Here is a 27,108-nt window from a genome sequence, read left to right on the forward strand (position 1 = left end):
GAAGCCCCCTCACAAGGCGAGGGGGGGGGGCAGACATGACTATGATGATAGTATTTGTCGCTTGCGTACGCTTGCAAACCCTTATGGATCATGTGACTTGAAACATGCTCTCATTGACATTCCATTTGCTTTTTCATCCTATATTACTGTAGTCCCCCATGTAGAGGAAAAGTTGTAGAACAGTCCCAACCAGCAACAGCTGGCACTCTTTGAGTCATGTGCTACAACAAATGGGACTGCCGCTCTGCCCTGGCTAGCAAGAAGGGTGCCATGGCAGACTAGAGACTAGAGATATTATCCTAAGGGAGCGATGTTTCCAAGCATGAACCTGACCTGCTGAGCAACCATTTTTCCTTTTGTGGGGGGAAGTTCCGTATCACTAGCGTTTAGTAAGAACCAACAGTGAAGTGACTGCTGACAGAACTTAACAGCGCACCACGGGGAGTGCGTGAGTTCCTGCACAGGTGCCCAGTGCACTGTTTTAACTGCACATTGATACTTGGAAAAATAGTGTCTTGAAAGTTCTGTGGAAACTGCTGTGGAGCAGGTGTCACTCCATTTTTGTCACTTTGCCTGCCTAAGCAAGAAGAGCGGGCCTTGTTTGCCATCAGTCAGGTGTCTCCTCGGTGATTACCCGTGTCCCGACTCTGTCCATTCAAGGGCAGAAATAGAATACAGGAGAGGCCTTGTGTGTGGAACCCCTTGGGATTTTGTCAAGAAGTATAAATATTCAGAACTTGTTTGGTGAGAATGGAAATGGAACTTGGAGTAGCGGTGGCAATTATGATTTCTGAGGTTTTTGTGTATGTGTAGAATCCGTCCTTTGCTTTGAACAGATGTGGATGCCGAGTGATGCCTGTGGGAGCCTGTATGTAGAGCTAGAGATCTCTTGGCAGTGGCCGACTGCTAACAGTGGGATAACCTCACAAGGGCACAACTCGAAGAGGCAAGAGAATCATGCAGCGTTGATTCTGGGTAAATCAGAAATGGCACAATACTCTTATTTCTCTGTCATATGATTTGATGGTAAGAAGATTAACATAAAGGCATTGCGCTAGAATTGAGGACCTAGGGCCCCCAAAGCTATTTTCTGCCTGAGTCTGAGAGTCTGGTTCTTTAGGGGAGAGGAGGGAAGAAGAAAGAGGAAGACTCTACATCACCAAAATGTCAATCCTTGGGGTCAGCATTGTGGTACAGCGGTTCTGCTGCCTCCTACAGCAGCAGTGCCCCATACGGATGCTGGTTCCAGCCCTGGCTACTCCGTTTCTCACCAAGCTCCATGCTGTGATAAGCTGAGAAAGCATCAGAAGATGACTGGGCCGTCGGGCCGCTGCCACTGTGTGACTTGCTTGCTGTTCCTGGCTTTGGACTGGCCCATAGCGTCTGTCTGTCTCTCCCTCTCTCTCCCTCTCTCTCTGTGTAACTCTGCATCTGAAATAAATGAGCAATAATTTGAAGGATCAAATTCTAGCGGGTTGTTCAGGGCTGGGCTGAGTAAGGTATCATAGTACATGTTGCATAGTTTTGAGGGTTCAGTTAAAAAAAAATCTGTTTGGTTTGTCTTTCTCATTTGAAAGATGTTCCAAACAACTTCCGTTGTTCTGTGTTCCAGGGATGAGAAAGGAAGTCCTAATGACGCTCACCCTGGGGTGTTGCTCAGGGCCTACGCTGGACGTGGCAGGTTCAGAGCACTGTGCTGAGGACACACCAGGTGACCAGGTACTTGCACAGTGACTCTGCTCGTTGATTCAGCCATTCGTTTCTCCATTGAGAATACACTGACTCAGCCTGCTCTCAACAGAGTGCTACCGGGTGGCGAATCAATGATTAACAAGGTCCCTGCCCTCCGTGAGGTTAAGTGCCTTCAAGGAAAGAACAAAATTGGAAGCAGATAATGATGCAGCTGTTAGTTTAATTAGAATTGTGAATCCTGTTACTGTCCCAGACAAACTCATCAGTTGACCTTCCTATAAAATCACTGTTTCCTGGGGAGGTGTGAGACGTAAACAACTTCGGGTGACTAGTGGATTGAAGATGTTTTTTACACTGATTTGAATGGTGGAATTACAGAACAGAGAGACAGCGGTCTTCCATCCACCTGCTGACTCCCCAGTGGCCATGATGGTTGGGGCTGAGCCAAGGCAGACCCAGACGCCGGACTTCCATCCAGCTCTCCCCTAAGTGACAGGTGCCTGAGTGTTAAAGTTACATGCTGCTGTTTTCTCAGGTGGATTGGCTGCAGCACAGCCAGGGCTTGAACTGGCACTCACATGGGATTCAGGCTGTGCAGGTGCAGACATGAAGGTATTTCTTTGGGAGATTACTATATTACATGACTTGAAATAAGGTTTTTATTGCTGATTTTATTACACTGGTTTTTTCATGGTTGAATAATGGCCAGGAAAGCAGACTTTGTTTTTTTAGGCCTGCGAACTCTGCGAACTTGAGTACTTTAAGTTTCTATCTTGCTACATGTCATGTGGCTTGCATCTTGGGAGAAATACTTGAGTTTTTTCACAGAAGATACCTGATGCAGGGAGTTAACTTTTTTTTTTTGACTGTTTGGAGACTCCACAGAGTAGTAAAATGATATTTTAAAATATCCACTGTATTTTAAAGGCAGAGTTAGAGAGAGATTTTATCTGTTGGTTCACTCCCAATGACAGCAATGACGTGACCTGGGCTGTCCAAAGGCTGGAGGCTGCAGTTTCTCCAGGTCTCCCAGGTGAGCTCATGAGCCCGACGACTCATTGGATTATATTCTCTGCTGTTTTTCCACGTGCATTAGAAGGGAGTTGAATTGGAACTGAAGCAGCTGGGATTCAAACCATTGCCTGTATTGGATGCTGGTACCATGGAGGTGGGGCCTTGGACCGCTGCCCCACGGTGCTGGTCTCATGAAATAACCTTACGTGTAACAGTGGGAGTATAACAATCTGTGGAGGAGAGTGGAAGGTGCTGCTGGTCCTTTGGTGAGAATGGTGGCTGTTGGGGAGGGAGCTAGCTTCCGTTGTCAGTGATGTTAGGGGTAAGGTGAACATCAGATAGGGATGAGGCAAGGAATTGCCATCTCTCTCTTCTCAGGTTTAACTGTCTACATTTCAAGACCTCAGGAAATCTCGGAGAGTCAGAAAAACTTCAGTAAGAATAACTGAAAGGGCCCACAATGGCTCAGTGGTTAGATCCTTGTCTTGCATGCCATGTGGGTGGCATTCATGTCCCAGCTGCTCCACTTGCCATCCACCTTCCTGCCCAGTGGTTTAGGAAAGCAGAGGAGGATGACCCGGGGTGTTGGGACTCTGCAACAGTGTAGAGACCAGAGAAGGTCCCTGGCTTCTGATTGGCTCAGCTCTGGCTGTTGTGGCCACTTGGGGAGTACACTAACAGACAAAAGGTCTTTCCCTCTGTCTTTTCTATGCATCTGCCTTTCCAATAGAGGCAAATAAATCTTTTCTTTTTTAAAGTAACAAATATGGGTAAGTTTATACCTATCCATTTGGTCACCGAAAAGCTGAGAGACTGTGCAACCTCCATTATATGGTATGGCTGGGTTTAAAGTTGTCAGGCACCTTGAAGTGAGCCGGGAAGTAGATCACAGAAAGGCTTTTCTGTAGCTTCTCATTAAGAGCAGATGTGCTTGCCACATAGATTGCTATGGAAACAAGTGCCATCTAGCAAGCTGAGCTGTTGTCAGTGGATTCAGCAATACTGCCTGGCTAATTAAACACAGCCTGCTGGAGGAGATGGAGCTCATCTTTAAAAAATGTCAATTATATGCAAATAGTAATTTTCATATTTTACCTATTTATAATCCACATGTTTATTTTAACATAATTTTATGTAAAATGTATAAAATAATCAAATCTTGGGTTTCAAGTTTTGTGGAAGGCTGTTCATTGGATACATTTAAAAAAACACAAAATGTACATTCTCAGCTGTCTAAAAATTCTAATTCATTAAAGTGTTCAAACTTGACAGCAGTTCTGCAAAGGTGTGGTAACTATGTCCACAACATAGCATGTTTCTCACCCTAGGTAGCATGGAAACCGTCATGCAAAATGTAAATATAATTGTAAGAAAATGGTTTTGCATAGAAAACTACCAGGAACAATATTAATTGTACATTTAGTTTTGTAGTAAGGTAAATATTTATATGTAACTATTTCCTAGGTGAATGGCAGAGAAAGGAATTGTTTTGTGAAGAAATGTGAGCCAAAATGAAGAAAGTTAAATGACAGATTAGGCCGTAAGAAATCTTAGAATATGTGTCACTGTGCTACGTCCAAACGGAAGATGTCAGGCACGTGTTCAAGTGACTGATGACTGAACAATATGGGTTAAAAGCTTAGCTTTTCTCTAGAAATTTTAAAAAGCTTGTACTAAATAAGGTAATCAATTCAGACAAGGACTGCATTATTGACAAGCTGAAAACATGAGAAATTAAGAGTATATGGAAGGTAGTTGTAAATGGTTAGCTGATTCATATGCTGAAATATTTTTAGTCATGCACAGCCCATAATACCCATTTTAATGAACTTTTTGAAGACTCTACAAATGCATGGTTTGCAAGATAAAAAAATGGCTTAATTTTAAATTCCCATTTTGCTGAACTTTTTGAAGTATCCAACTTCGTTTCAAACACTTTATTAAAACTCTCCCTATGATTTTGTTTTCTGTTTATTTGACAGTCAGAATTATAAGGAGAGACAGGTTTCCTTCCATGCACTGGTTTATTCCCCAGGTATTCATAGTGGGCAGCCCTGAGCCAGGCCAGAGCCAGGAGCGTCCTCCAGGCTACCCTCCACCAGCAGGAAGCTGGGTGAGAAGTGGGGCAGCCAGAACATAAACCAGCTCCCATATGACGCACTGGCATCACAGCTGGTGGCGTTGTTGGTTGTGCCATCACACTTGCCTCGTTAACATAGTTATATGATAAATATGCATTCCTGAAACTAGGAAGTAGTGGAGACGTTCTTACACTTAGTAAAGGACATCATGAATGATGCAAAAGGAAATTTTGTGTTTCTTCATTATTTGCAATAATTTTCCATTAAGACCCCAAAAGACGGAAAAGGCATACACCAACATGTTTAGCTATTGTTGAAGAATGATGACCATTGTTAACCGTAAAGAAATTCTTCGTATTGGCTACGTTGTTAGCCACATGATGTCTTAGTGCTGAACTTAGTGCAAGTTACCTGATTTTTTAAGTTGGTGACTAGAGGAGGGAACAGCACTGCAGCTCTGAGTGCTCAGTCGTCGTTTCTGGTTACAGCGTTGAATGTGTACAGAACAGTAGCCAAGCAGGAACTCCTGCAGAGGCTGGAACGGAGCAGCCACACGGAGCTTTTGAAGATGAGCGCTAAGCCTGCAGGATCAGTGCAACATGGCAGATGGGGTGTCCACAGAGCTTCAGAGGGCTCAGCCAAGGAAGCAACAGAAGTTCCCACTGCTTGGATTCCAGATCCCTGCGGGGAAATGGGATTTTTGTTCAACAGAGAATGGGATGGCAACAGAGACTGCAGATGTGAGATTCCGTGCAGAGGCTGTTACTCTTCAGCTAGGGAATGTGTTAGAATGAACTTTTGCTGGGAGGTAAATCCATGCCCTTGCAAGATGTGCTCCCAGAGCTTGGGCACTTTGGACTGATTCGCAGCATGGGCGAAGTTAGCAAGACGCTTCCCTACTCAGTGCACCATCAGATTTGGAGGAGGGAAATCTCACTGGCTTTGGCAAGGAACTTTGTTTTAATTTTTTTTTTATTTTTAAACCTCACACCAATATCTCAGGCTGCAAAAGCAAAAATAACACGTGGCATGATACAGAATTTAACAGCTTCTACCCAGAAAAAAAATTAACAGAGAAAAGTAATTCTTCAGGATGGTAGAAAGCCATTGCAAACCATGCCTGATAAAGGATTGCTATCAAGACTTGAATAGCTGCATCAGAGAGAAACGATTTGATTGAAAAGTGGATGAAGGGAACAGATACTTAGGAAGATACTAAGATGACCATCAGGTGTGTAGAAAAGTGCTCAGCACCACGAAATATAAGGGACATGAGCACTGAGACAGGCTGGCCCTCACGTCTGCCGGGCTGAGTGTTACATCAGACAGGAAGGGCACGTGGTTTGGATGCCACTTGGGAACCTGACATCCTCTGATGGAGAGCCTGGATTGGAGGCAGGCTGTTCTTCCCATGTCAGCATGCTGCTCATGCATGCCCTGGGAGGCAGCAGGCGGTGTCTGAATCGTTCAAGTCCATGCTGCCCTGCGGGAGACCAAAATGGATGTCCAGGCTCTTGACTGACCCAGCCCTGGCTGTTGTGTGAGTTTGGGGCAGGAATCAAAGGATAATAATTCTAGGCATGGATCTCTGGTAAAATCGCATAAATAAAATGGTTTTAGAAGAGAAGAGAGAGGTTGTGGTGAGTGTATGTAGAGAGGGTTTTCCGTGAATACGTGCAAAATCCTTATGGAATATCTGGGTTTTTGTTTTTGCTCTTTCCTCAAGAGAGAAGGAGTGGTAGGAAGACGGTGCTGTGGGATAGGAAGTATGTGATGTGGCGAGTTACTCCAAGCAATTAGAGGGAAGAGCTGTAGTGGGAGAAAAAGGTGCAGGTGGAATGAAGGGAGACAGACTGGAACTGGGGAGCTGCCTGCTTCACAGTGTTCTGAAACTCAGCCTCTGGCGATGCTCTGTTGGTGCTACACCCCATCTGGCGATCTTCTGTGGGTGCTACGCCCCAGCTGTGTGCCTTGTGAGGGACCCTCATCCCTGTGTGCTGTCATGACACCCTGATTGATGAAATGACACAGAAACCCAACAGGTGTCGTCAGATACATCACAGTGTGTAGCATGGCAGCTCTTACATGCAAAGAAGTGAAAGCTGGTGTATGTATGTCCTTAGGACCATTACGTTGTCCATGGCATGGCTTGACCTTGGTGTCTTGGCGTACCAGTCTGCGTCTGTGATGACAACGACCTGTGTTGGCAGCAGATTGGTTCGGGGTAAGAATTTATGGATTCTGTGTTGGTTTTAAGCGTACACCGAGAGGACGAGGGAAAAGCAACATTACGCACCATCTCTGTTTTTTTCTCAAAATCCTAGCTGATGTAATTACAAAAAAGACTAAATTGTTCTGCTAAGAATTTCATAGCTGACAAGCTCAAAAAAAAAAAACTAAACTGAAAGCAATTAGAACTAATACAAATGTTTAACGAGGGTGTAAGTCACACAGCAGATATATAAAAGTTAATAAACTATATACTGGCAATAGATGACAAAATGAACTTTTTATCTCATGTGTAATGAAATGGAAAATAGCTGTTATTTAGAAATAACTATGAGCAAGGCTCACCTGGAGGCAATCAGAAGACTTTGGGAATAAGAACATAAAACAGAGGAAATTGAAGCAGGTATTTCCACGTGGAGGATTATAAAATGCTGTAAATATAGCATTTCCATCTACACTAATGTATAACTATCATGTAACTTTCATACAGCTAGTAATGTACCATCATCATGTCCTTCAACAAATTATCCTAATTTAACAAACGGTGTTGGGGCAAGTAGTGAGCTGTTGAAGGAGACAAGGTGCGAATGGTGGGACTTCATTACACTTCAAGTCCACACCGTCGACCTTGGGGAAATGGGCCTGAGCTTAGCATGAACACCGTGTTCATGGGTGTGTGCAGAATGTTGTGCTCTGAAGATTCTGTTTTGACTTGCCACAAAAGTGAAAACTGGAAAAAGGGTTCACACACATGGCATTGGTGGTCAGGTTTGGGCAGGGTAAATGTCCACACAGCAGACCGCTGTTAGAACCAGAGAGGACAGGAATGTGGGTAGCTCCCGTTGTTGATAGCAATGCTTAGAAAAAGAAATTTTGCAAGAGGTCTGGTATTAAAATGCCCTTACTGGACGTGTCCACTTGGTGCGGTAAGGCAAGCAGTCATTTGATACACCTGCACCCTTAACTTGAAGTGTGACTCTGAGTCCCAGCTATTCTTCCTTTGATGCAGCTCCCTGCTGTTGTGGGGATCGGCAGGTTCAGAGCATGTCTCTGTGTTGGCTCAGCCAGAGGGCAGACCCGGACTGAGCTCAGGGTGCTGCTGTGAGCAGTCATGGAGCACGCCAGCAGATGCAAGGTCTCTCTGTTTCTTCCTCTCTCTGAAATTGAGAACTCTTTAGAAGATTACCTTATAGTTGTTCTCTACATTTTCACGAAACGTTTTGCTGATTGTCTCTGCAAAACAACACCATCAGTTTATACAGCATAGGTTAAAGGCTTTGAGTCCTGCCTGACACTGTTAACACTACTCATATAAAAGATAAAAAGAGAAAAGAATAATAAAGCATGCAAGCTTGGTCATTATCATTGTTAACAGTTTTATGAATTATATTCAGGTTAACTTTATATAACCAAGAAAACAGATTCAGTGTAGTTCTTGGACACAATTTTAAGAATGACTCCTCCTCCTCCCCTTTTCTTTGCTTCTTCCTTTGTTTTTGATATAAAATATTTTTAACTCGGCAAAGAAGGCTAAGTAAGAGATAGTTCTCTATTTTTGTAATACTGAAATGTTATTACTCTGCTGTCTTTCGATATCAATTCTCCATTTCCATAGAAGTCAGGCAAGAAGGGAGGGCTTCCAGAGCAGAAAGAAATTACAGCGTAGGCGCAAGGAGAGTGTGGAAGTTAATTGCTAAAAATGGCAAATGTCATTTGATAAGCTCTATGTGACAGTTGTAATACACAGCACAAAATAATTACTGTGTCAGGCTAAAGATGAGTTTGCATACTAAATATAAAGCAAAGTAGCTTAGTAAATACCCAGCTTCTTGTCTGAGATTCATAAATCATTTCAGTCCTAGCCTTTGACGATAGGGAAGGAGGGGCTCAGAAAGCCTAATTTGAAACGCGAATTCACTGGACATTGCATTCCCTTTCCAAACAATCTGCAGTGCGATATACATAATATAGAAGTAAGTGTTTCTGGACACGGGCTGCGTGCATGATCCCAAGGAAAGCTGACTCTTCAGCGAAGAGCTGTGTCTGATTGGCGCTGGAAGTAGTCGGCCGCTGAGAGCAATCATTTTCAGAGTGTGTGCTTTGATGAGAGGAGAAATCTGTTTGGCCATGCTTCTCATTTCTGGAACTTGCAGCACGCAGTCTGGAAAGTGATTTGTATTGGGGAACCTGATGAGGCTGGTGTTGCACAATGCTGCAGGAATGGAAACGCAAGCCTGAGGCTGGATGTGTCTTCATTAACACCCGTTCAAAACTAGTAAGGGACTCTGGGCAGGATCTGGGCCTTTGCGTAGCATATGAAGGGCTTACATTTCCACCCACCCCTCTATTTTTCTTTCTGCCCATAGCCTCTGTTGGGTTTTCTTTCCCTAAATCTTAATAGTTCAAATGGTAACTGGCCCATCGATGTTTCGCTGTTTAGGTATCTCTAGAAGTTTTGCCAGGGCATTCACATGAAATGTTGGAACCATAATGGAAGATCAGGCAGCACACTGACTTTGTCACACTGTGTTGTCAGTGTGGTGACCGCCAGCGAAGGCACATCGCTCTGTTTCACAGCTTACTGACAAAATGCGGGGTCATGACTTCCAGGCTCGAAGCTCTTGTTCTTAAACTAACAGCAGGAAAGAGTGTGTGGGCCTGAGTTTGTTGGTGGTGAGTGGAGCTTGACTTTGGGAAAAAAGCAACATACCATCCAGAGCTGGAAAACTGGTAGGCCTTACTTCTGGGCCTTGGCGATACAAACACGAGAGGTAGTGCCGTGACTTAGGTAAGCTGCACGATCCGTGGTTGGAGTATGGCAGGCGAAGCGCGGAGGAAAGAGCAGTCTGTTTCCGCTGAGCATTTTGATGACTTGCCCGCCCCCACCGCCGTGTGGGAAATGCCGCCTCCTCCGTACTAGACACCACACTGGGAACAACACGTTCCGGCCCCTGCCTGTAAGAGCATCATGTGTGACACTGCAAGACCGCTGAAGTGAGAAGAAATCACTGGAATAAGCATTAGTAAAGCAAATTATCAAGCTCCAAGTCTCCTTTCTCTGTTGTCCTTGACATCCAGAGGTTTTCCAGGTACATGTAGTCTTACACTGGATTTAGGCTCTGATTCAGGGGCAGAGAGCTGCCCCTAGTGGTCACAGCCAGAACTACACCACTAAAGGCTGTAGATCCTTGAAGAGAAAGCTTGCTGTGTTTGTCCTGCAAAGTTGGTGAGCAAGTAATCCTTACAGATATGTAACCAAACTTAACCAGTCATAAGTGAGCACATGTTAGACAAACTACACAGGAAGGAGTTAATATTTACTAGAATTTTGAGGGCTCAGGAAGTCTACCGGAGACTACCTTTGACCTGTTAGAATCAAGCTAAGAACACAGCTAAGCTTTTAGACCCCTGAGGAATTGCTGTAATAAGGCAGGTGCAAATCAAGCTGGGTATAATTGGAGGTGATTGTATCTGCACATTCACCACACCCCGACAGGCTTCTGCTTACTGCAGTGGAGACAACAGGTACAGAGGGAATGAGTTCTCAGTCCTCAACTTAGACCCTAAGTCGGTTTCCTAATCTGGTTCCTCCATGGCTGCACAAGGGAGTGAGTTCGTGGTGTCACTTAGGTGCACTGTGAAGAACAGATGGCAGTCCACCTGTCACTCATCACGGAGTGTTGCTTTGCAGTCTACTTAGCAAGGGTGGCGATGTACCAGAGAAGTCACAAATGTGTCATCCGATTGGATCTCTGTTTTCATTGCAGCTAGGTCGATGCATTCTGTTCCGGTCACAAAAGCTAAGGTGTTATCCATAATATTTAGCAGAATGGCTATACACCTTTTTCTTCCTACCAAACCATGACCCTGATGTTGACGCTACCATGAAAACTTCTTTCCGTGTCACTAAAGGAGAAAATGAAGGGACAGAGCTCAGTGGACCACATTTTCATCTTGAGGAGAGGACCGTGACCTCTATGTGAGGCAGTGTGTGACGATGCTCACGTCCCCTTGGCGGTGAGGCCTGTTGTGAGTCACCTGTTGGGATGTACATGAGGCAGTGTGATCACGTGGCGCCTTCTTGTCTTTTCAGATCCCTCAGATCAGCTATGCGTCCACAGCACCCGAGCTCAGTGACGACCGGCGCTATGACTTCTTCTCCCGTGTGGTCCCACCCGATTCCTTCCAGGCCCAGGCCATGGTCGACATTGTGAAGGCCCTGGGCTGGAATTACGTGTCAACTCTGGCATCTGAAGGAAGCTATGGAGAGAAAGGTGTGGAATCCTTCACGCAGATTTCCAAAGAGGCAGGTAGGAAGACATTGCACTGCTTCTGTTTATGCTCTTGGTATGCCCTCACCCTGAAGGTTCCTTCTAAGCGTCGGGTAAGCAAGGGAAACGAAGCCTATCGGCAGCCTGCCCTGGCTCTGTTTCCTCACATCCTCTGGAATCTCTCTGTAGTCTTCATTTGTAACACTTGTTGCTTTGGGAGAGATTTCTGATGTTATGATGCTGAAGTCCCTTCAGTTGTACCAGGGCAGATGTCAGCCTGTAATATGAAGCATTGAGCAATGCGGCTGCAAGGGCTTCTCCATGCTGCTCCTGCTCTCTATCCTTGAAAATGAGAACAGTTGTTTACAGTTATGGGAACCAATCACAGTGCTGTTGCATTGGAAGAAAAACAATGAGGTGTCTGATGAACGTGGCCTAAACAGAAGTATCTGAGCCATAGGCTGCCTTCAGGTGGGCAGCCGTTCCAGTTCTACACTTGGAGACGGACAGTGCTGTTCACTAGCGCTTGGAGAGGATTCTTTTATCGTACTTCTTTCTCAGGTTGAACATAACAGGTTGATGTTGGTTTTGCTCCTTCCCATTGCGTAGATGACGAACTTGACACAACGCTCAGACGTAGGCATCCTCGAGATTATACTGAGGTTCCGGGTGTCCTTGTGTGGAAATATGGAAGAAAGTATAAGTATTTGTGTATCATCATGAAATTCTTGCATAGAAATCAGGTCCTCAGTTTTGTCTGCACAGATTAGGTCCAATTCAGACTGCTGTTGCCAAACATGGGTGACTTTGCATGTCAACCAAGGCGAGAGAAACAGAAGTGGTTTTCAGGAACAGACAAGGCTTCATTCTGGGGGCCGTGTCTGGATGTGGCTGTTGAAACAAGGGAACTTGAGTTTGTCTGCAGATATTGCGCTTTTAATTCGATTTGTCACCATAAGCTGCATTTTCAGAAGCTGACTGACATCTGCGTCATTCTTACCCCACTGTTACCCCTGAGATACTGTTCATCTTTACATGAATGGAAAGATAGCTTGTGTCAGTTGGGAAGTTTCACATCAACATTGTTTTTGGTCCTGTAATGTCCTGTGCTCTCCTGGCTTGGTCTTAAGTTTCTAGAGGATTCTCCCACTTTTCCTCCTGTCTTTCCACTGAAACGTTTAAAAGGAGACTGTGTCTGTTTCCCTCGCGCACCTTGGCCGTGATGGTTTGGTTTCCAAGGGGAGTAAGTCTGGTGTGGTCTGTAATTAGGAAAATAACTTTAGTGTTGTGACATAGTGCAATTTATGGATGTTATTCACACCTAGTTTGGTAAATCCCCAGTGAAACACTAAATTATTTGTAATGGCTGCATTTTTTAGCCCTTTTTTTGTTACCTTGAATCCTGCTTTGGTGATAAACAGACTGGAAGTTAACTTAGAGCTCTATCTGAAGTATCACTGTAGAACCAGATAAGACCAAGATAAAGGCAAGATAGGGATGATCTCGGAGATGACACTCATATGCTGCCTTGAACTAGGTAATTGCTACAGGTGCATCACCCTGTGAATAACCAAGCTGAGAAAGAACAGTGCCATTCTGTCCCAGCATGCACAGGGCTCACAGTGTCCAAGGAATTGGACTGTGGATTCAAGGAAGAACATTCGGTTTCGGGAAAATGTCTGGGTTTGTTATGTTCTCTGGGTTTGCCCGTATCTCTTGTAAATGAAGAAGCTCAGACCATCCTCTGAATCCTCAGCTCGTGTTGTCAGTGCCATTGACCTTGGGTGCAGACTTTGCCCATAGAAACCTTTCCTTGGAGAATGGGCATGTTGCAACACAAGCAGGTGCTGCTGAAAGGCAAGAAAGCTCTGGTGGACCAGTCACATATCACATATCACACACTGTGTGTGTTTTCTTGAAAGGTAGAGTTGGAGAGTGAGAGAGTATAACAAGTCTTCGGGCTTCAAGAACCAGGTCTGGGCCATCTCAAAGGCAAGGGCATAGAATTCCATTTGAATCTCCCATGTGCATGCCACATGTCCAAGGAGTTGGGCCATCCTCTGCTGCTTTCCCAGGAGCATTAGCAGGAAGCTGAGTTGGAGCAGAAGTGGTCAGACTTTGTATGGGAGCTCACACACATCCTAGTGTCACAGGAAGCAACTTAACCTGTACCTACAGGTGCTTGGTGCACTTCCTACTGAAATGAAACTAGCTCATGTATGCAGTTAGTTTAAATGAGGCCGTCTGTTTTAAGAACCCTCTCTCCTCTCCAGTGAAACAGAAGCGTGTATGTGTGGGTTTGGGGGAGAGTGGTGGATGTGCAATTTAAAGGAGATGTGGAGTGAGTTTGCATACACCGTGCATGCTGGGCTGGAAAACCCATGAGATCAGTTCAGTCATTTGCATTTGTTTGGGTCTTTAATGATGTATTTTACTTCTCTAGAAGTGATTCTGGCATTTCAAAATACATACTTGTATCCCACGCACTCTGAAAAGAATACGGCTCCTTTGTCTAATGTTCAATGAAAAACAAAAACAAAACAAAACAGCAGTGTGCTCCAATTCAGGCAAGGAATAAAGAACGAGCATGCTCTGTTGGCATCTTGGAAAATATACATGGACAGGGAGTTTTCAGGAGTGAAGCTAAATGTTCAGGCGTTCCCTTGCCTGCCCATACTGGAACTTGACCTTAAATAAAGACACAAATACAGGTATATATACAGGGGGGTTAATACAGGGGGTTAATGTGGCAGAACAATGAGAAGTGACACTGGTCACGATGTGAGGAGGACCTGAGTTTGACCAAGACTCCATCCTGTGGGCAGTGTCATCACTGTGATGCATAAGATACCATTTTAAGTTTCAGCTTTCACGTCGGATAAAGGAGATTGTTGGCGCTGTTTCCGCAGAGTGGTGAAATAAGCAAGGCAGTGTACAGTTGTGATTTCATACCCATCCTTTGCTAAGCCCTGTGGATCCCCGTGGTATCAGTGGGAAGAGTTGTTTGAGCTTGCCACGTTTGAGGGCAACACGTAACAGATGATGATGGCTTTTGGTTGTCATCCAGGTTGGCTGTGCCACTGGATTGCCTTGAGGAATGTACCTTGTATAAAACGCGATTGAGCTATAAAAAGGGTGCACATGTTGTTTTGTGTACTTGCAATCTGAGAATGTCTGTCGTGTGTGTGTGTGTGTCTGTAAGGAAGGAGAAACAGGGAGAGCGCAGGAAATGCCCACAGTGACATGGTGCGCAGGACGACCGACCCTTGCTTGACGATGAGTGTTTTGCTAATGCATGATTATTTCGCAACAGTTTATTTCCAAGTTTTCAGAGCAGGTTGAACTTAAAGATTCTTTCCTCTTACAAAAGGATTTACCTTTTAGAATGATTTTAACTTCAAAATGTAATTCAATCTTCAGCCCCGAGGCCTGTGGTACCTGTGAGCTGGCACTTGAGGCATCTCCCCCAGGAGTGGGAGCTCCTTCTTGCACTTTGAGAGACCCAATTGAGACGATGACCTCAGGTTGAAGAACCCAGCCTGGACCAGGACCGGAACTTTGCATGCAGATTTGGGAAGCTATGCAGCTTTGGCCTGAGTACTCAGAGAAAAACCTCAGAAATTCTCTGTGCACAGTCCTGGAAGATTTAAATATGCATGTGGGATGCTCCTTGGGCTTTCAGACAGGACCGAGCCAGGATATTCTCAGATGATGAGGTTTCGTAACACAGCCCTGTGTGTGTAAATGGTGGTTTGAATGAATGCACATGCAGTAACAGCAGCAGCAGTTTGTAGTTTTATAGATCCAGAAATGAGAGACGGCTCACTCCCGCTGTTCTTGGACATCCAGGTGCTCATGTTAGCAGAAATTGCTGAAATTAAACGTCAGCACTCCTGGTAAATAAAGAGCCAAGTAGAGGCTTGTAGCAGCATGTGGCCTGGGCAAAGCCTGGATGCTCTGAGCTGCATTTGATTCAACAATGGTCAGCATTAGGGTTGCCTCCAGGATTTCAATAGCGTTGGTTACATCATCGAATCCTGCAGGTGGCAGTTTCCAGGAGAGTCCCAGGGATATCGTTTCAAAGTGGCACAAATAAGAGAGATGTGTTCTAACCATGGCATCTTCGTGCGTGTCAGGTGTCAGAAACCTACATGAGCGGCCAGTGCAGTGTCCTAGTGGCTGATTCCTCACCTTGAACGCTCCGGAATACCATATGGGTGCCAGTTCTGATCCCACTCCCTGTTAACATGCTGGCCAAGGCTGGCCCAGGGATGTGGGTCTCAGGACGTGTGCTGGAAACTGGAAGAGGTTGCTGGCTCCTGGCTTTGGCCTGGCTCAGGGCTGACCGTTGCATTTGGGAGTGCACCAGCAGCTGACAGGTATCTATCTCTTCCTATTTGTGAGCCTTTGAAAATAAATAAATCTCACAAGTAAATACACAAAAGGAACCTGTTGCGTTTTCTCCATCACTATTACTGTATCCAGAGATTTGACAACCATTTTACTCACTGTAATTTTTACCTACCATTAGCCATTCTCGCACATTGCTGTTTGCCTGCTCTGCTGACACTGTGGAAAGACAAAGCAAGGCTTTTGCTCTCTGTTCCTGGCTTCCCAGCCCACAAAGGATGGAGGAAATTCTGGGAGCTAGTGCTGTGTCCTCAGTAGGTGCAGCTGCAGCATTCGGGGTGTTGGGTCATGTTCCAGCTGTTCTTGTTAAGATTCGGCACTCTCCTAATGTCCTGGGGAAGCAGAGGGAGGTTGCCCAAGTCCTAGAGGACTAACAGGAAATTCCTGTCTATGGGAAAAACATGACACCTTGGAGAAAGCCGATTTTTTTTTTTAGGATTAATTTTTATTTTTATTAGAAAGTCGGATATCCAGAGAGGAGGAGACACAGAGAGGAAGATCTTCCATCCATTGATTCACTCCCCAAGCACCTGCAACAGCTAGTGCTATGCCGATCTGAAGCCAGGATCCTGGTGCCTCTTCCGGGTCTCCCATGTGGCTGCAGGGTCCCAAGGCTTTGGGCCATCCTCATCTGCTGTTTTCCTAAGCCACAAACATGGAGCTGGATGGGGAGCGGGGCCACCGGAATTAGAACTGGCACCCATACGGGCTCTTGGTGCATGCAAGGTGAGAATTTTAGCTGCTAGGCTACCACACCAGGCCCAGAGAAAACCAATTTTTATCTTTTCATTCTTCATGGTGTCACATTGAATTGTGGTGCTCACATTTATCTGCATTTGTAAGTCTGCATAAATAGAAGCTTTGGAGACGACCATTCACACACATTTTGATGAGATGCTGAGCTCGGTGTCAAGGGACACCTGAAACAGCAGTAGGTCAGTCCCTTAGCATCCCTGAAGGCAGGACGCAGTCACCGGGCACATCCGGGCTAATCACACAGAGGTGTGTCAGGAGCAGGGAGCAGAGAGCAGGCCCGGGGAGAACCGTCTTGGTGGCCGCAGCTCGGACAGTGGCGCCACACGGCAGAGGCAGGTGTGTCCTCTGCTTCCGGAGTGTCCGAGCCAGCTTCTCCTTTCCAAGGAAGAGTGTCTGTGCCTGGCGAGGCTGGTTGGCTGGCACTTTCGTTTTCCTTTTTGGCTTCCGTTGTGACAGCCTAGCCTCCTTTCACTTCTGCTCATTTTGTGATTTTGTTTCCTAATTTTGTCAACGATTCCCAGAGTTGCTTAATATAAATAATTTAAGTGAATCATTTCTGCTTATTTCTGATGGTCTTCCCTTCTGGATTTACTCAGCTTCCATGAATCTAAGCAGACGTTTGTCTTTCCCGAGCTGTGTCATGTGTCACACATGTAACGCTCTCGTAGGCGTGGCTGTGTTACAGAGCAGCCATCCACCCTGCTGCTCGCTCCCCTGGGAACGAGTGTTCTTGAGGGTGGACAGCGGGCTGCACTGGAGTTCTGGACTCTGCTGAGGCAGAGCTCAGCTCAAATTAGGGTCAGTAACTGCATTTTGAATTTTAAAATGAGTAAAAGGTAAAAGGTGCGAGTGATGATTAATCACAGGGCTGTTGTTGGTACAGTTTGTACAGTTCCAAGAGGGATCATTAATCAGCTGTAATCAACTCCAGTCATGGGAGGAAGTGCATGACACAAGGGATTCTTCTTATCCTGTGTTGCTGTAGCATCGAAGCATCTTTGTGGTAGGTGCTGATCCAGGATTTTAATGATAGGTATTATAGCAGTGATAAAGGCAGGACACAGAAGGTTGGTCTTCAAAGAGTGGAAATGCAGTAGAGCGTGGTTTGGCTCAGCTTTGAAGAAAGATTGAAGAGTTGTTGTTGCTTTACCTGTGGTCAAAAATCAGTTGAGTCAGTTGGGCAGTTCCGGTCTCAAGGACATCATTGGTGGTGTTCTAGAAAGAGAAAAATGTCAAACCCCAGGGTAGTAGTGATCCATGTCATTTGAATCTTCACGTAGTCTTGAAGAAATAACCACAGCCCTGAACAATTTTAGGATTCTGGAATTTGTATAATGTGAAATTCTCTTCCAAGAACCGTGGTAACCATCCCAGAAATGACTCAGGCGTTTGAGCTGAGAGCTTCCTTTTCTGGCCCTGATTTCCCTAGTAACACTTTGAGAACCAGCAGATTGCTTCTCCGAGTTGCAAAGTCATCACATAGTTAGGAAGAAAATGTATCCCTCTTGCCTCAGACAGTGTCCGGGTGCACATCCTCTTGATTGGAGAGGGGGGCTTCCTCCTGAATAGCATGCTACCACTGCTGGCGTGAGACTAGAGTAGATGATGCTGGGATGGTTGGTGGGTATGAAGACGCAGTGGAAAAGCGACACGGGAAAATCCCTACCTGCTCTCCTACCTGCTCTCACTGCACCTGGAGCTCAATGGATCACCTGCTGGTTGAAATCTCATTCCACACAGGCCTCGGTGACTGGCCTGCTTGGGGACGACTGTCACGTGGTGCTTCTGTTGCAGACAGCAGGAGCCTGGGATGGTGGCATGGAGAATCCAGTTACAGCAAAGGCAGCATGGAGCATGCATAAACAGAGGGGTAGAAACTCAAGTACCAAGAAGAACTTCTTATCCTGAAGGGGTAAAGAGAGGATGTTTTTACTGCATCATATTTCACCCGGTGAAGTAACCAGGGATTTATCAAACCATTGTTATTATAATCAATAATCTTTCCAATCAAGAACATTGTGCGACTTTGCCTGCTTAACAAGGCTGTATGCAGCCATTATGGTGAAGCTTTCTGTTTGCATGTTTTGCAAAAATATGCACCAGGAGAAATTTTGTTTGGGATCTCATTTGTTTTGATAAATTTGAGTCAATATGTAATGTGTGTGTGTGATTAGAAATCTGGAAGGATACATATGCAAGAGGTCTCCTGATAGAGGGTTGGTTAAAGTGTCAGAGCAATAATACATTCAGTAGTATCACTGTGTCTTTGTGCATCCAGAATGGGCTCCGTTTTTGTGTGGAAAATTCATGAACTCCCTGGCCAAAGTCATTGATCTCTCTGGAGCACCTGCCTGTATTTGGGTATGATAAAAAGAGACTCCTTGATTTTGAGTCTATCTGAGGCTGTGCACAGTGGGAAAAGACATTTCCCACTATGATTTGACTGCTCCAGTCACCACGTGGGCGGCCAGAGTGTAGCCTACCTTGGTCGCTTTACTGGGTACTTCCCAGCATTCTCTTTCGCTGCCACTGGAATAAGCAGGTTTGACTGGACTTTCAAATAGCGATAGGGAAATCTTTTTTAAAAAGTGATGATCTGTGTGCTTAGGGTGCTCCCCCTGTGCCTTAATTCCAAGCCTTGCACTCAGAATCCCATAAGAGGGATTTGCACCATCTGCCATGGATCCGGTGGTCGGCCTTGGTTCAGGCATGTGGTGCCTCTGGGTTATATTTCCACAAAATGATTTTTGCAACCATTGCAGATAATCATTGAACGTCAATACACACAGATCAACAGGCAGGACACAGATAAATGCACAGGAGGAAATGTGACTAAGTTGATTTTCTTCTGTCTTGTATGATTGAACAGGAAGAATTGGCTAAATATTTCTACTTTCTTTTCATCGTGTCTAGATATAACCAAATGTATACACTTGCAGAGTTCCCAAACCACTAAATTTATAGAGAGAACATAAAGAACATAATATGTCTCAAGTTTCCATTAAAGAATGAGATTTCAACCAGCAGGTGATCCATTGAGCTCCACCACACGCAACATAAACACTGAGTGCCATGCTTTGTCCCTACACGTGAGAATACTAGTGAAAGTACAATGTCAAGACGATTGTTTTCACGAGATAATAGTGACATTTGCTTCCTTTTGCTCAGCATCTTGGTGAAGGAACTACTGTTTAATTTTCACACACTCCTAGATCTTCTCCTAACACAACCTCTGCTTTAGATAGTGGAAGTCATTGGATTGTCTTAGAAATGTAGATGTGACAGAAGACAGGCTCCGCATCCTTCCGGACAGGGGCAAGGACTTGCTAAGGGAGCCGAGGAGGACGCTGTTGAAGCCAGGAGAGGTGGCTCACTGACAGCCCAGTGGACAGGAGCCCATTGTGTCCTGGGTCAGGGACACAAGTCCTCTGGCAGTGTTTGTTGTGGGAGGGCAGTTCAGCAGCCCAGAAGGTTAAGCCAGCTCTTGGGGACCTTTCTTCCTGAATCGGAGTCCCTAGGATGCAGGGCCACTTCCTCTTCCAGTCCCAGCTTCTCACTCAGGTGTACCCTGGGAGAGAGCTGGTGATGACCAAGAACTTGAGTCTCTGACCTCCACCTGGAGGCCTGCTTGGAGTCAGGCTCCTCTTATGGGCCTAATACAGCCCTGACTTTGGGCAGTTGGGAGAGAGAGCCAGGAGATAGAAGATCTTTTCCTGTGTGTGTCAAATACATTAATTAACTTAAAATGAAAAAAAATATTGGACTATTCAAGAATAAAACACTTCTGGAAAAACAATGGAGCAATCGTTAGGGGCTCAGCTGGAGGGACGGCGTTCCAAGTATAGGTTAGTACAGAGGAAGACTACAAACCCTTCACTTTGCTTTCAGCCTCATTATCCCCCATCCACCTTCTTTGACCTTTAACTGTTTGTTTACTTACTTCAACCTTTTATTCTTGTCCTTTCAGTCCAGGCCAGTCTCCTCACAACACTCCTGGCTGTTTACAGAGTCCATCCCTCTGCCTGTAGCATCCCCGACCTTTAAAACTCCTCTTACTAAGCCTAGTCCAGTCTTAGTTCCCCATTGCCCCTACCCCCTCCCCAGCACCCCCGCCTGGTGTTTCTATCGTAGTTGCCTGTCCGTGTTCACGCTTGCTTGATTTTGTAGTTGTCAGAATGTAAAAGATGAGCAGCTCACTCAAGGTGTCCATAGATGTGGAAAATGAAAGAGGGGCACTAAAAACCTTCAGGTGTCTCCAAGATGTAGGACAGAGGAAAACAAGCCTTCCTAAAGCTCTAGCAGGTGCCAGGTACCCCTGTGCTTACCCTTTTCATTGTTAGAGATCTTAGCCACCAGAGCATCTATTTCCCATCGCTTGCTGCGTGAGAGCTACTGCTGAAGCAGGCTGGTCGCAATTCCTCACAGTTGTAGCTCTGATTCTGTGACAGATCAGGAGATTTACACAGTGTTAACACTGGGTTTTAAATGGTAATATTGATGATTTTCTGGTTGCCAGCACTGTTGAACTTGTTAAAACAAGAACTGATGTAATTATGTTTTTAAATTGAAGCTTAAACTAATTCTGCTCATGGATTAACAAGTTTGTTTTATGCATTCAATGCATGAAGAATATTTTTATGGATTCACTCTTACGTGTATTGAAAAAGATTAACAGTGAAGTATGAAAACATCAGACGCATGCTTCAAACTGGAAAATTAACAACAACTCGATGTTGCTGAGTTGGGAGATCGGAATGGAATATTTCTCACCCACATTATAAAAAAAAACCTTGTTAATTTGCAAGTCAATAAAAGAGCAAGTTTCAAGTGGGATGTATTTTTCAGAGGTCATAAGTATTACCTGATTCAAAGTCAGTTGACTCAGACCTTGGATATTCTCAAGGAGGGGCAGCCGCTTTGCTCTTTGACTCCAGAGTGGATCGGCTGGAGAGGAAGCTCAAACTGCCTTGACACAGGTGGCTCCCAGGAGACAAAAACACTGGGTACCCGGCAATCATTGTCCCCTCCTCCCTCCTTACTGTTCTCCCTTCCATGTCCGCTGCCTGCTCACAGCAGCACAGCCCAGGAACCTGCCTGTGTCCTCATGCTGAATGTGGATGGAAGCCACCAGGTTTATTGCCTAGCTCCATTGGTATTGAAATTGCAAGTCACTGACCCTTGCCAAGATTTCATTTCCTTGTTTATAGAAGAAAAATATTAACTTCTTCCCTAAAAGGCTTTTTGTGAGAAATAATAGGATACTTGATAAATGTGAATGCTTTGTGCAGGGTCCATTATTAATAATCTATAAACACTAGTTGCTGTAATTCCTGTTATAGTGCTGACCCGAATAATAAATGGTAAGAACCATGACATTTCTTTTGCTCTTATTATTTGCATTATTTATTCCATGAATATCTGCTGATTACATGGTGGTGTCTGGCACTGTGGTTGATGCAAGGGGCAACCAAGATACACCAGGACCTCATCTGAGAGAAGAGCGGAAAGCCATCTACAAGGTTGTGGGCCTGGGGGCTCATCAGTCAACATGGAGAGCAGAGGCCTTTTAGTTTGGAGATGACGTTACAATGATGGCATTGTTTGACGTGAGATGAGAATGGAGTAAGAAGCAATGAGGATACTTGGACGGGGACACTGGGAAGATTTTCTGGTTACTTGTTAGGAGTGAAAGGGATATTGGCAGTCAGTGCATTGCTGCACAAGGAGTGTTACTCAAGTACGAGGACATTTGGGCACAGGGGTAAGGATCGCAAGCCTGGCCTTAGATTTGGAGAACTTGGTATTTCTGACATATACAAGGGCAGGAACTCACCAGGCAGGTGGGTGCACAAACTGGAGCACAGAGACATGTAAGCTTCCGGTCTGTGTGAGCCTCCATCATCTACGACCTTGTGAGTTGGACGTAGTGACTTCTGCACAGATGATGTCCAGGGGCTGAAATGGATGTTTTATTCCAAGGTCTGGAATCCATGACGGGCCTAGTGAAGTGAAAGAACCTGGTGAGTTGGAAAGATGAGGAAGATAGTGTGCAGAGGAGGTGTGAAGCCGTGTTTGAGGCAGCAGAAAAGTCTGAAGTTTGAGTGGGGAAGGTCAGGGAAGACTGAAATATTGGAAGCAGTAGACAGGTAATGTGTCTGGGTAATGTCTCACTGAGACGAGCAAGGTGGAGTCTTGGAAGCTGCGAGGCGTCTAGGCAGGTAATTAGAGGAAGGTGGTGTTTTTCACCTTCCTCCCACTCTAGTCCCCGTGTTCTTCCCATCCTCCACTGGTGGCTTCTCCGTTCACCAGTGCTGTCCTTCCTCGTCTTCCTCCTGGTCCACAAGGCTGGTGGTGTGGACCACTCCGGCTCCCAACCTAGAGTTGCCTCTTCAAGAACTCACTCTCTAGAAGGCAGCAAATGCTGTTGAGAGGCGAGTGCAGAAACGTGACCAAGCAGTAGCTAGGCAGCCGGCCCAGAACTGCAGCCACGGTGTGTTCCGGCTGATTCCGAGGAATGGTGGCTTTCCTGGTCAGGCGCAATAGGAACATGCAATCTTGCTCAGAGTGTGCAACCTGTAACACCATGCTACTCTGCCAGACTCATGCAGAACTCCAAAGACATAATTTTCCGTGTGTTCTGTGCGTGTCTCGTGGTTGGCTGCTGTGTGCCCGTGACTGGGGGAGGGAGGATTGAGTCATCTGTGGCAAAGAGTCTGGGTGCCCATAAATTTAAGATGTTGGCTGCAGACAGTAAACAAGCAAAGGCAGATACTATTCTGGGTAGGATGGCTGGGAAATCCTTGGTAAGGATGAGATGCTTAAAAAGACAGATGAGTAAGATGAGGAAGTAATCCCACACAAAGATTTGGGCAGAATTGTTACGGGCAAAGAAAACAGCAATGTTGAAAAACGTTGATAAATAAATGTCTTGCGGGCCTGGTGCAATAACCTACTGGCTAAATCCTTACCTTGCACCCACTGGGATTTCATAAAGGGCACTGGTTAATATCCCAGCTGCCCACTTCCCATCCAGCCCCATGCTTGTGACCTGGGATACCAGTCAAGGTTGGCTCAAAGCCTTTGGACCCTGCACCCATGTGGAAGAGACAAAAGAAGCTCTTGGCTCCTGGCCTCAGATCAGCTCAGCTCTGGCCATTGTGACCACTTGGAGAGTGAACCAGAGGGTGAAAGATCTTTCTGTCTGTCTCTCTCTGTGTATCTGCCTTTCCAATAAAAACATAAAATAAATCTTCAAAAAAAAATGTCTCACTGCTGTGAAGGAAAGAATGTCTTAGGAACCGAGGTTACACCTGTGCCATTCTGTCATTATTGTTTATTTTTTCGTAATTGTGTGAATTCTTTGAAGCAACATGCTGAGTCCAGGGCTGCGTTCATCTTTACATCTTCCCTTCCACAACTGCCTGAGCTTCTCTGGCGAGTATCCTGGTGGCTGCCTGGTCTCCTTCTCTGCCATCGCTGTGTTTGTCAGAAACAAAACTCCAACCACGGAGTCGCAGTCGGCCTCCGTGCAGCTCAGGACATTGGCGCAAGTGAAGGGACCGGAGCACCGGCTCGTTTCTGGCTGCAAACTGTGCTTAGCACTTGTACTTGAGGCTTTAGTCTCATATGACATCTCTGCAGAATACAGCACGATCCTTAACTCGGGTCATGTAACCCAGGGTCACTTCTATTTCCAGTTCAGTTGCTACACGGCCTTCTCTCTCTCTCCTTCCCACTGATGTAACCATAGAGGTCAAATTGGAGGTCGTGGCTGCAAGCAACAGAGGCTGGTTAACCCTAAAAAAGCTATTGGAACTAACAGGAGTCATAAGTAATCCATCCATCCCTTTCCAATCTTAGCAGCTAGCTCACAGCCCTGTCTCAGGCGTATTCCAGCAGCAGTGTCTCATACTGAGATAGCTTCTGTGAACTCGGAACAAGGGCAGGTGCACAGGGCACTCCCGAGCTGTCTGCTCACTGGCGCCACCTCTGGCTCCCTCATGGTACTAGGTGTGATCAACGAAAAAAAACAGTAATTGAAAATCATGGGTGTTCTTTATTATTGTTGTTGTTGTGGTTGCAGTCCAGACACTTTACTGATTGAAACATAAAAGTATACTGCAAAAAGTTTGTAGAGACAAAATGAAAGCAGATTTTGATAAAGATGAAATCTGACGGTTTGTCCGGCATGCGAAAGAGTTGGCGAACGTTTTGTAGATCCTACCTGTATCTTATGCATATTTTCAGCTGAATCAGATTTGGCTTAAATTTTTGGTTCAAAGTTCAGCATGAAAACGAGGGACCCAAAATAAACTAGGAGAAGCAGAAGAATCTTGAACCGGCAAAAGAGTGGCAGTACAATTACCGTTTAGGCCGGTAGTGTCAACCAAGTTTATTATCTCTATAGTTTGTCAAAGTTCCACGGCTTAAGTTCTTTAAAACATCTACTCCTTAGCCAACATGTATTAGTGGTCAATTATTTGAAGTTTTGTTTTCGTGTTTAAAATTCCACTTGTCTTGCCGAAAGCACATGCCAATAGCCATACTTCTGTTGTTTGCCTGGCATTACCAATTGTCGGTATTTTCAGTAAATTTGCTCAGTAATGACAGATTCTTCAAATTCTCTAGCTTTTGGAAATACATTCTTTCATGATAGAGAGAAAACAGGATTTTCATGAATGTGCTCTTTTATCTTGCTGTAATTTATTTTACCTTGAAGGCTGATGGGTTTGGCAAAGGCTTATCAGCAACTAACTATTAAGCTGGGGGAGAAAACTTGTTTAATTCAACAGTCAAATGTCTCTGCACACTGAGAACAAAGCTGGGTACTTAAGGACTTTGTGTAAGAAGCAAGCATTCCATAGTATAAACTGAGGACTGTTGGTGAGTTTGTAGCAGTGATGAGATGACCTGCCTGTCTCCTAAGCCTGTCTCTGTTGTTTAAAATGAGAGTTGTTTACCCACCTGAGCCAGGAGCCTCAACGAGCATTTTGATTGATGGTGACGTATGTTAGTGTGAGAATTCATCCCACACTCCTGGTCCTCCAAATGAGCCGAGGGATCAGCAACTCAGTATTTCGCAGGAGGTGTTCTTTCTCGAATGCCAAGTTGGGGTGAGCCCTTCCTGGCCACTCCCTGGCCACTGTCTCCATGCAGATGGGTGGTGGTTTTGATGTCAAAAAGATTCCTTCCAGTGCAGCCCGGAGTGCCAGTAAGCAAACTGGGGTGGCAGCCAGCACTATGGACTCTGTCTGCTGTTCTAACCATCTGACCGTGTAGACCATATCCCTGCGTTCTCCAAGCCAATTCCAGGGCAGCAGCTCCTTAATGAACAGATGTCAGCTGATGGCACCTACATCCATCAGAGGAGAGGATTCGGCTGGTGTTGGTCCCTGGGCACTGCAGAAGCTGCCATTCTGAGCACTGTCCCAGGATTCCTGTTTACTGCTTGGTTAACAATAAATGACCCTGTTGTCTTGGCATGCATCTGGTCTCAGGAAGGAAATAAAAGTTAGCTGTTTGTGTTTAAATGAAACATCATGTAAATCATGGCAAACGTGTTATAATACTGCATTTTGGATGTCATTAAATATAGTCATCTTTAGTCAGCCGAATGACATAGAAGATCATTATACCTCGCACAGAGTGATAAGAGATAAACTGTTTTAATAACATGGAAAACATGGCTGTTTGTATTTTAATATTCACTGTTCTTTTCAGTAATGGAAAGTGAAATGAGTGATTTCTGTGATCAATCAATCAAATATTTCCTGAGCAGTGCTTGGCATAAAAACAATGGCAACTTTTCTTTTACTGTTTTTTTAAAAATATTTATTTGAAAGGCAGTGTTAGAGAAAAAGAGAGAAAAGTGTTTCATTTGAGGGTTGAGTCCCCAGCTGGCTGCAATATTGGGCTGGGTTCAGGAGGAGCCAAGAGGAGCCAGGAAGAGCCAGGAGCTTCTTGCAGCTGAGCCCATGGATATAGCGACCCAAGCATCTAGGTCATCCGCTGTTGCTTTCCTGGGTGCATTAGCAAAGAGATGGTTTGGAAGGAGGGCAACTGGGACTCCTATGTGGCACCCAACATGGAATGTGGACACTGCAAATAGCAGCTTTGCATGCTGTGCCAGGAGGGCAGCCTTTCCTTTATTGATAGTAAACTAGGAAACATCACACCTACTAAATGTGGGTGTCCTTGGTCACACACAGCAGGCATCTGTTTGGAGACGCGTTGGTGTCTTCTGACGCCTGGGTCACACCCTCACTTGGGTGTTCTGAGATGTGTGGGTTGTCAAACCTGTGCCTGTATGCCCTGGCACCATGCTGTTTCGCAGTGGAGGGTTTTAGGTTGCTGCCAATAGGGATCAACTGCTGCTGCCTTAGGGGGACAGTGTCAGCAGGGTTCCAGGCAGAAAACAAGAGCCAAGTTCTAACAGGGCAAGGTTAAAGCTCCCCTGGACCTGCACTGCAGGCCTTACAGATCTTCCTCGTAGATCGTGGGAGCAAAATGCCTCAGTTCTAGCAACTGCTAGAGATGGTTGGTCTCTTCGCAATGTTATAAAATCCCAGCTTCTCCAGAGTCCAGGCCAGTTCTGGGTTGAGCTTGCTCCTACATAAGGGCTGTGGTGGCTCTTCTCAGAGAACACACCCGTGTCC

At 45.4% G+C, this 27,108-nt stretch overlaps 1 protein-coding gene across 2 annotated transcripts in view; it reads left to right on the forward strand.

Annotated features, from left to right (window-relative positions):
- The window catches only part of GRM7 (glutamate metabotropic receptor 7), a 548,127-nt gene that overhangs the window by 171,004 nt on the left and 350,015 nt on the right, over positions 1-27,108 (forward strand). For both annotated transcript variants that reach the window (XM_040995106.1, XM_040995108.1), the window contains exon 2: positions 11,110-11,326. In XM_040995106.1, coding sequence (XP_040851040.1) covers positions 11,110-11,326 — 217 coding nt within the window. The remainder of the gene's footprint in view (positions 1-11,109; positions 11,327-27,108) is intronic.

The sequence above is a fragment of the Ochotona curzoniae genome, unplaced genomic scaffold (assembly GCF_017591425.1).
Source record: "Ochotona curzoniae isolate NIBS_2020 unplaced genomic scaffold, NIBS_Ocur_1.0 contig_908, whole genome shotgun sequence".
Lineage (NCBI taxonomy): Eukaryota > Metazoa > Chordata > Mammalia > Lagomorpha > Ochotonidae > Ochotona > Ochotona curzoniae.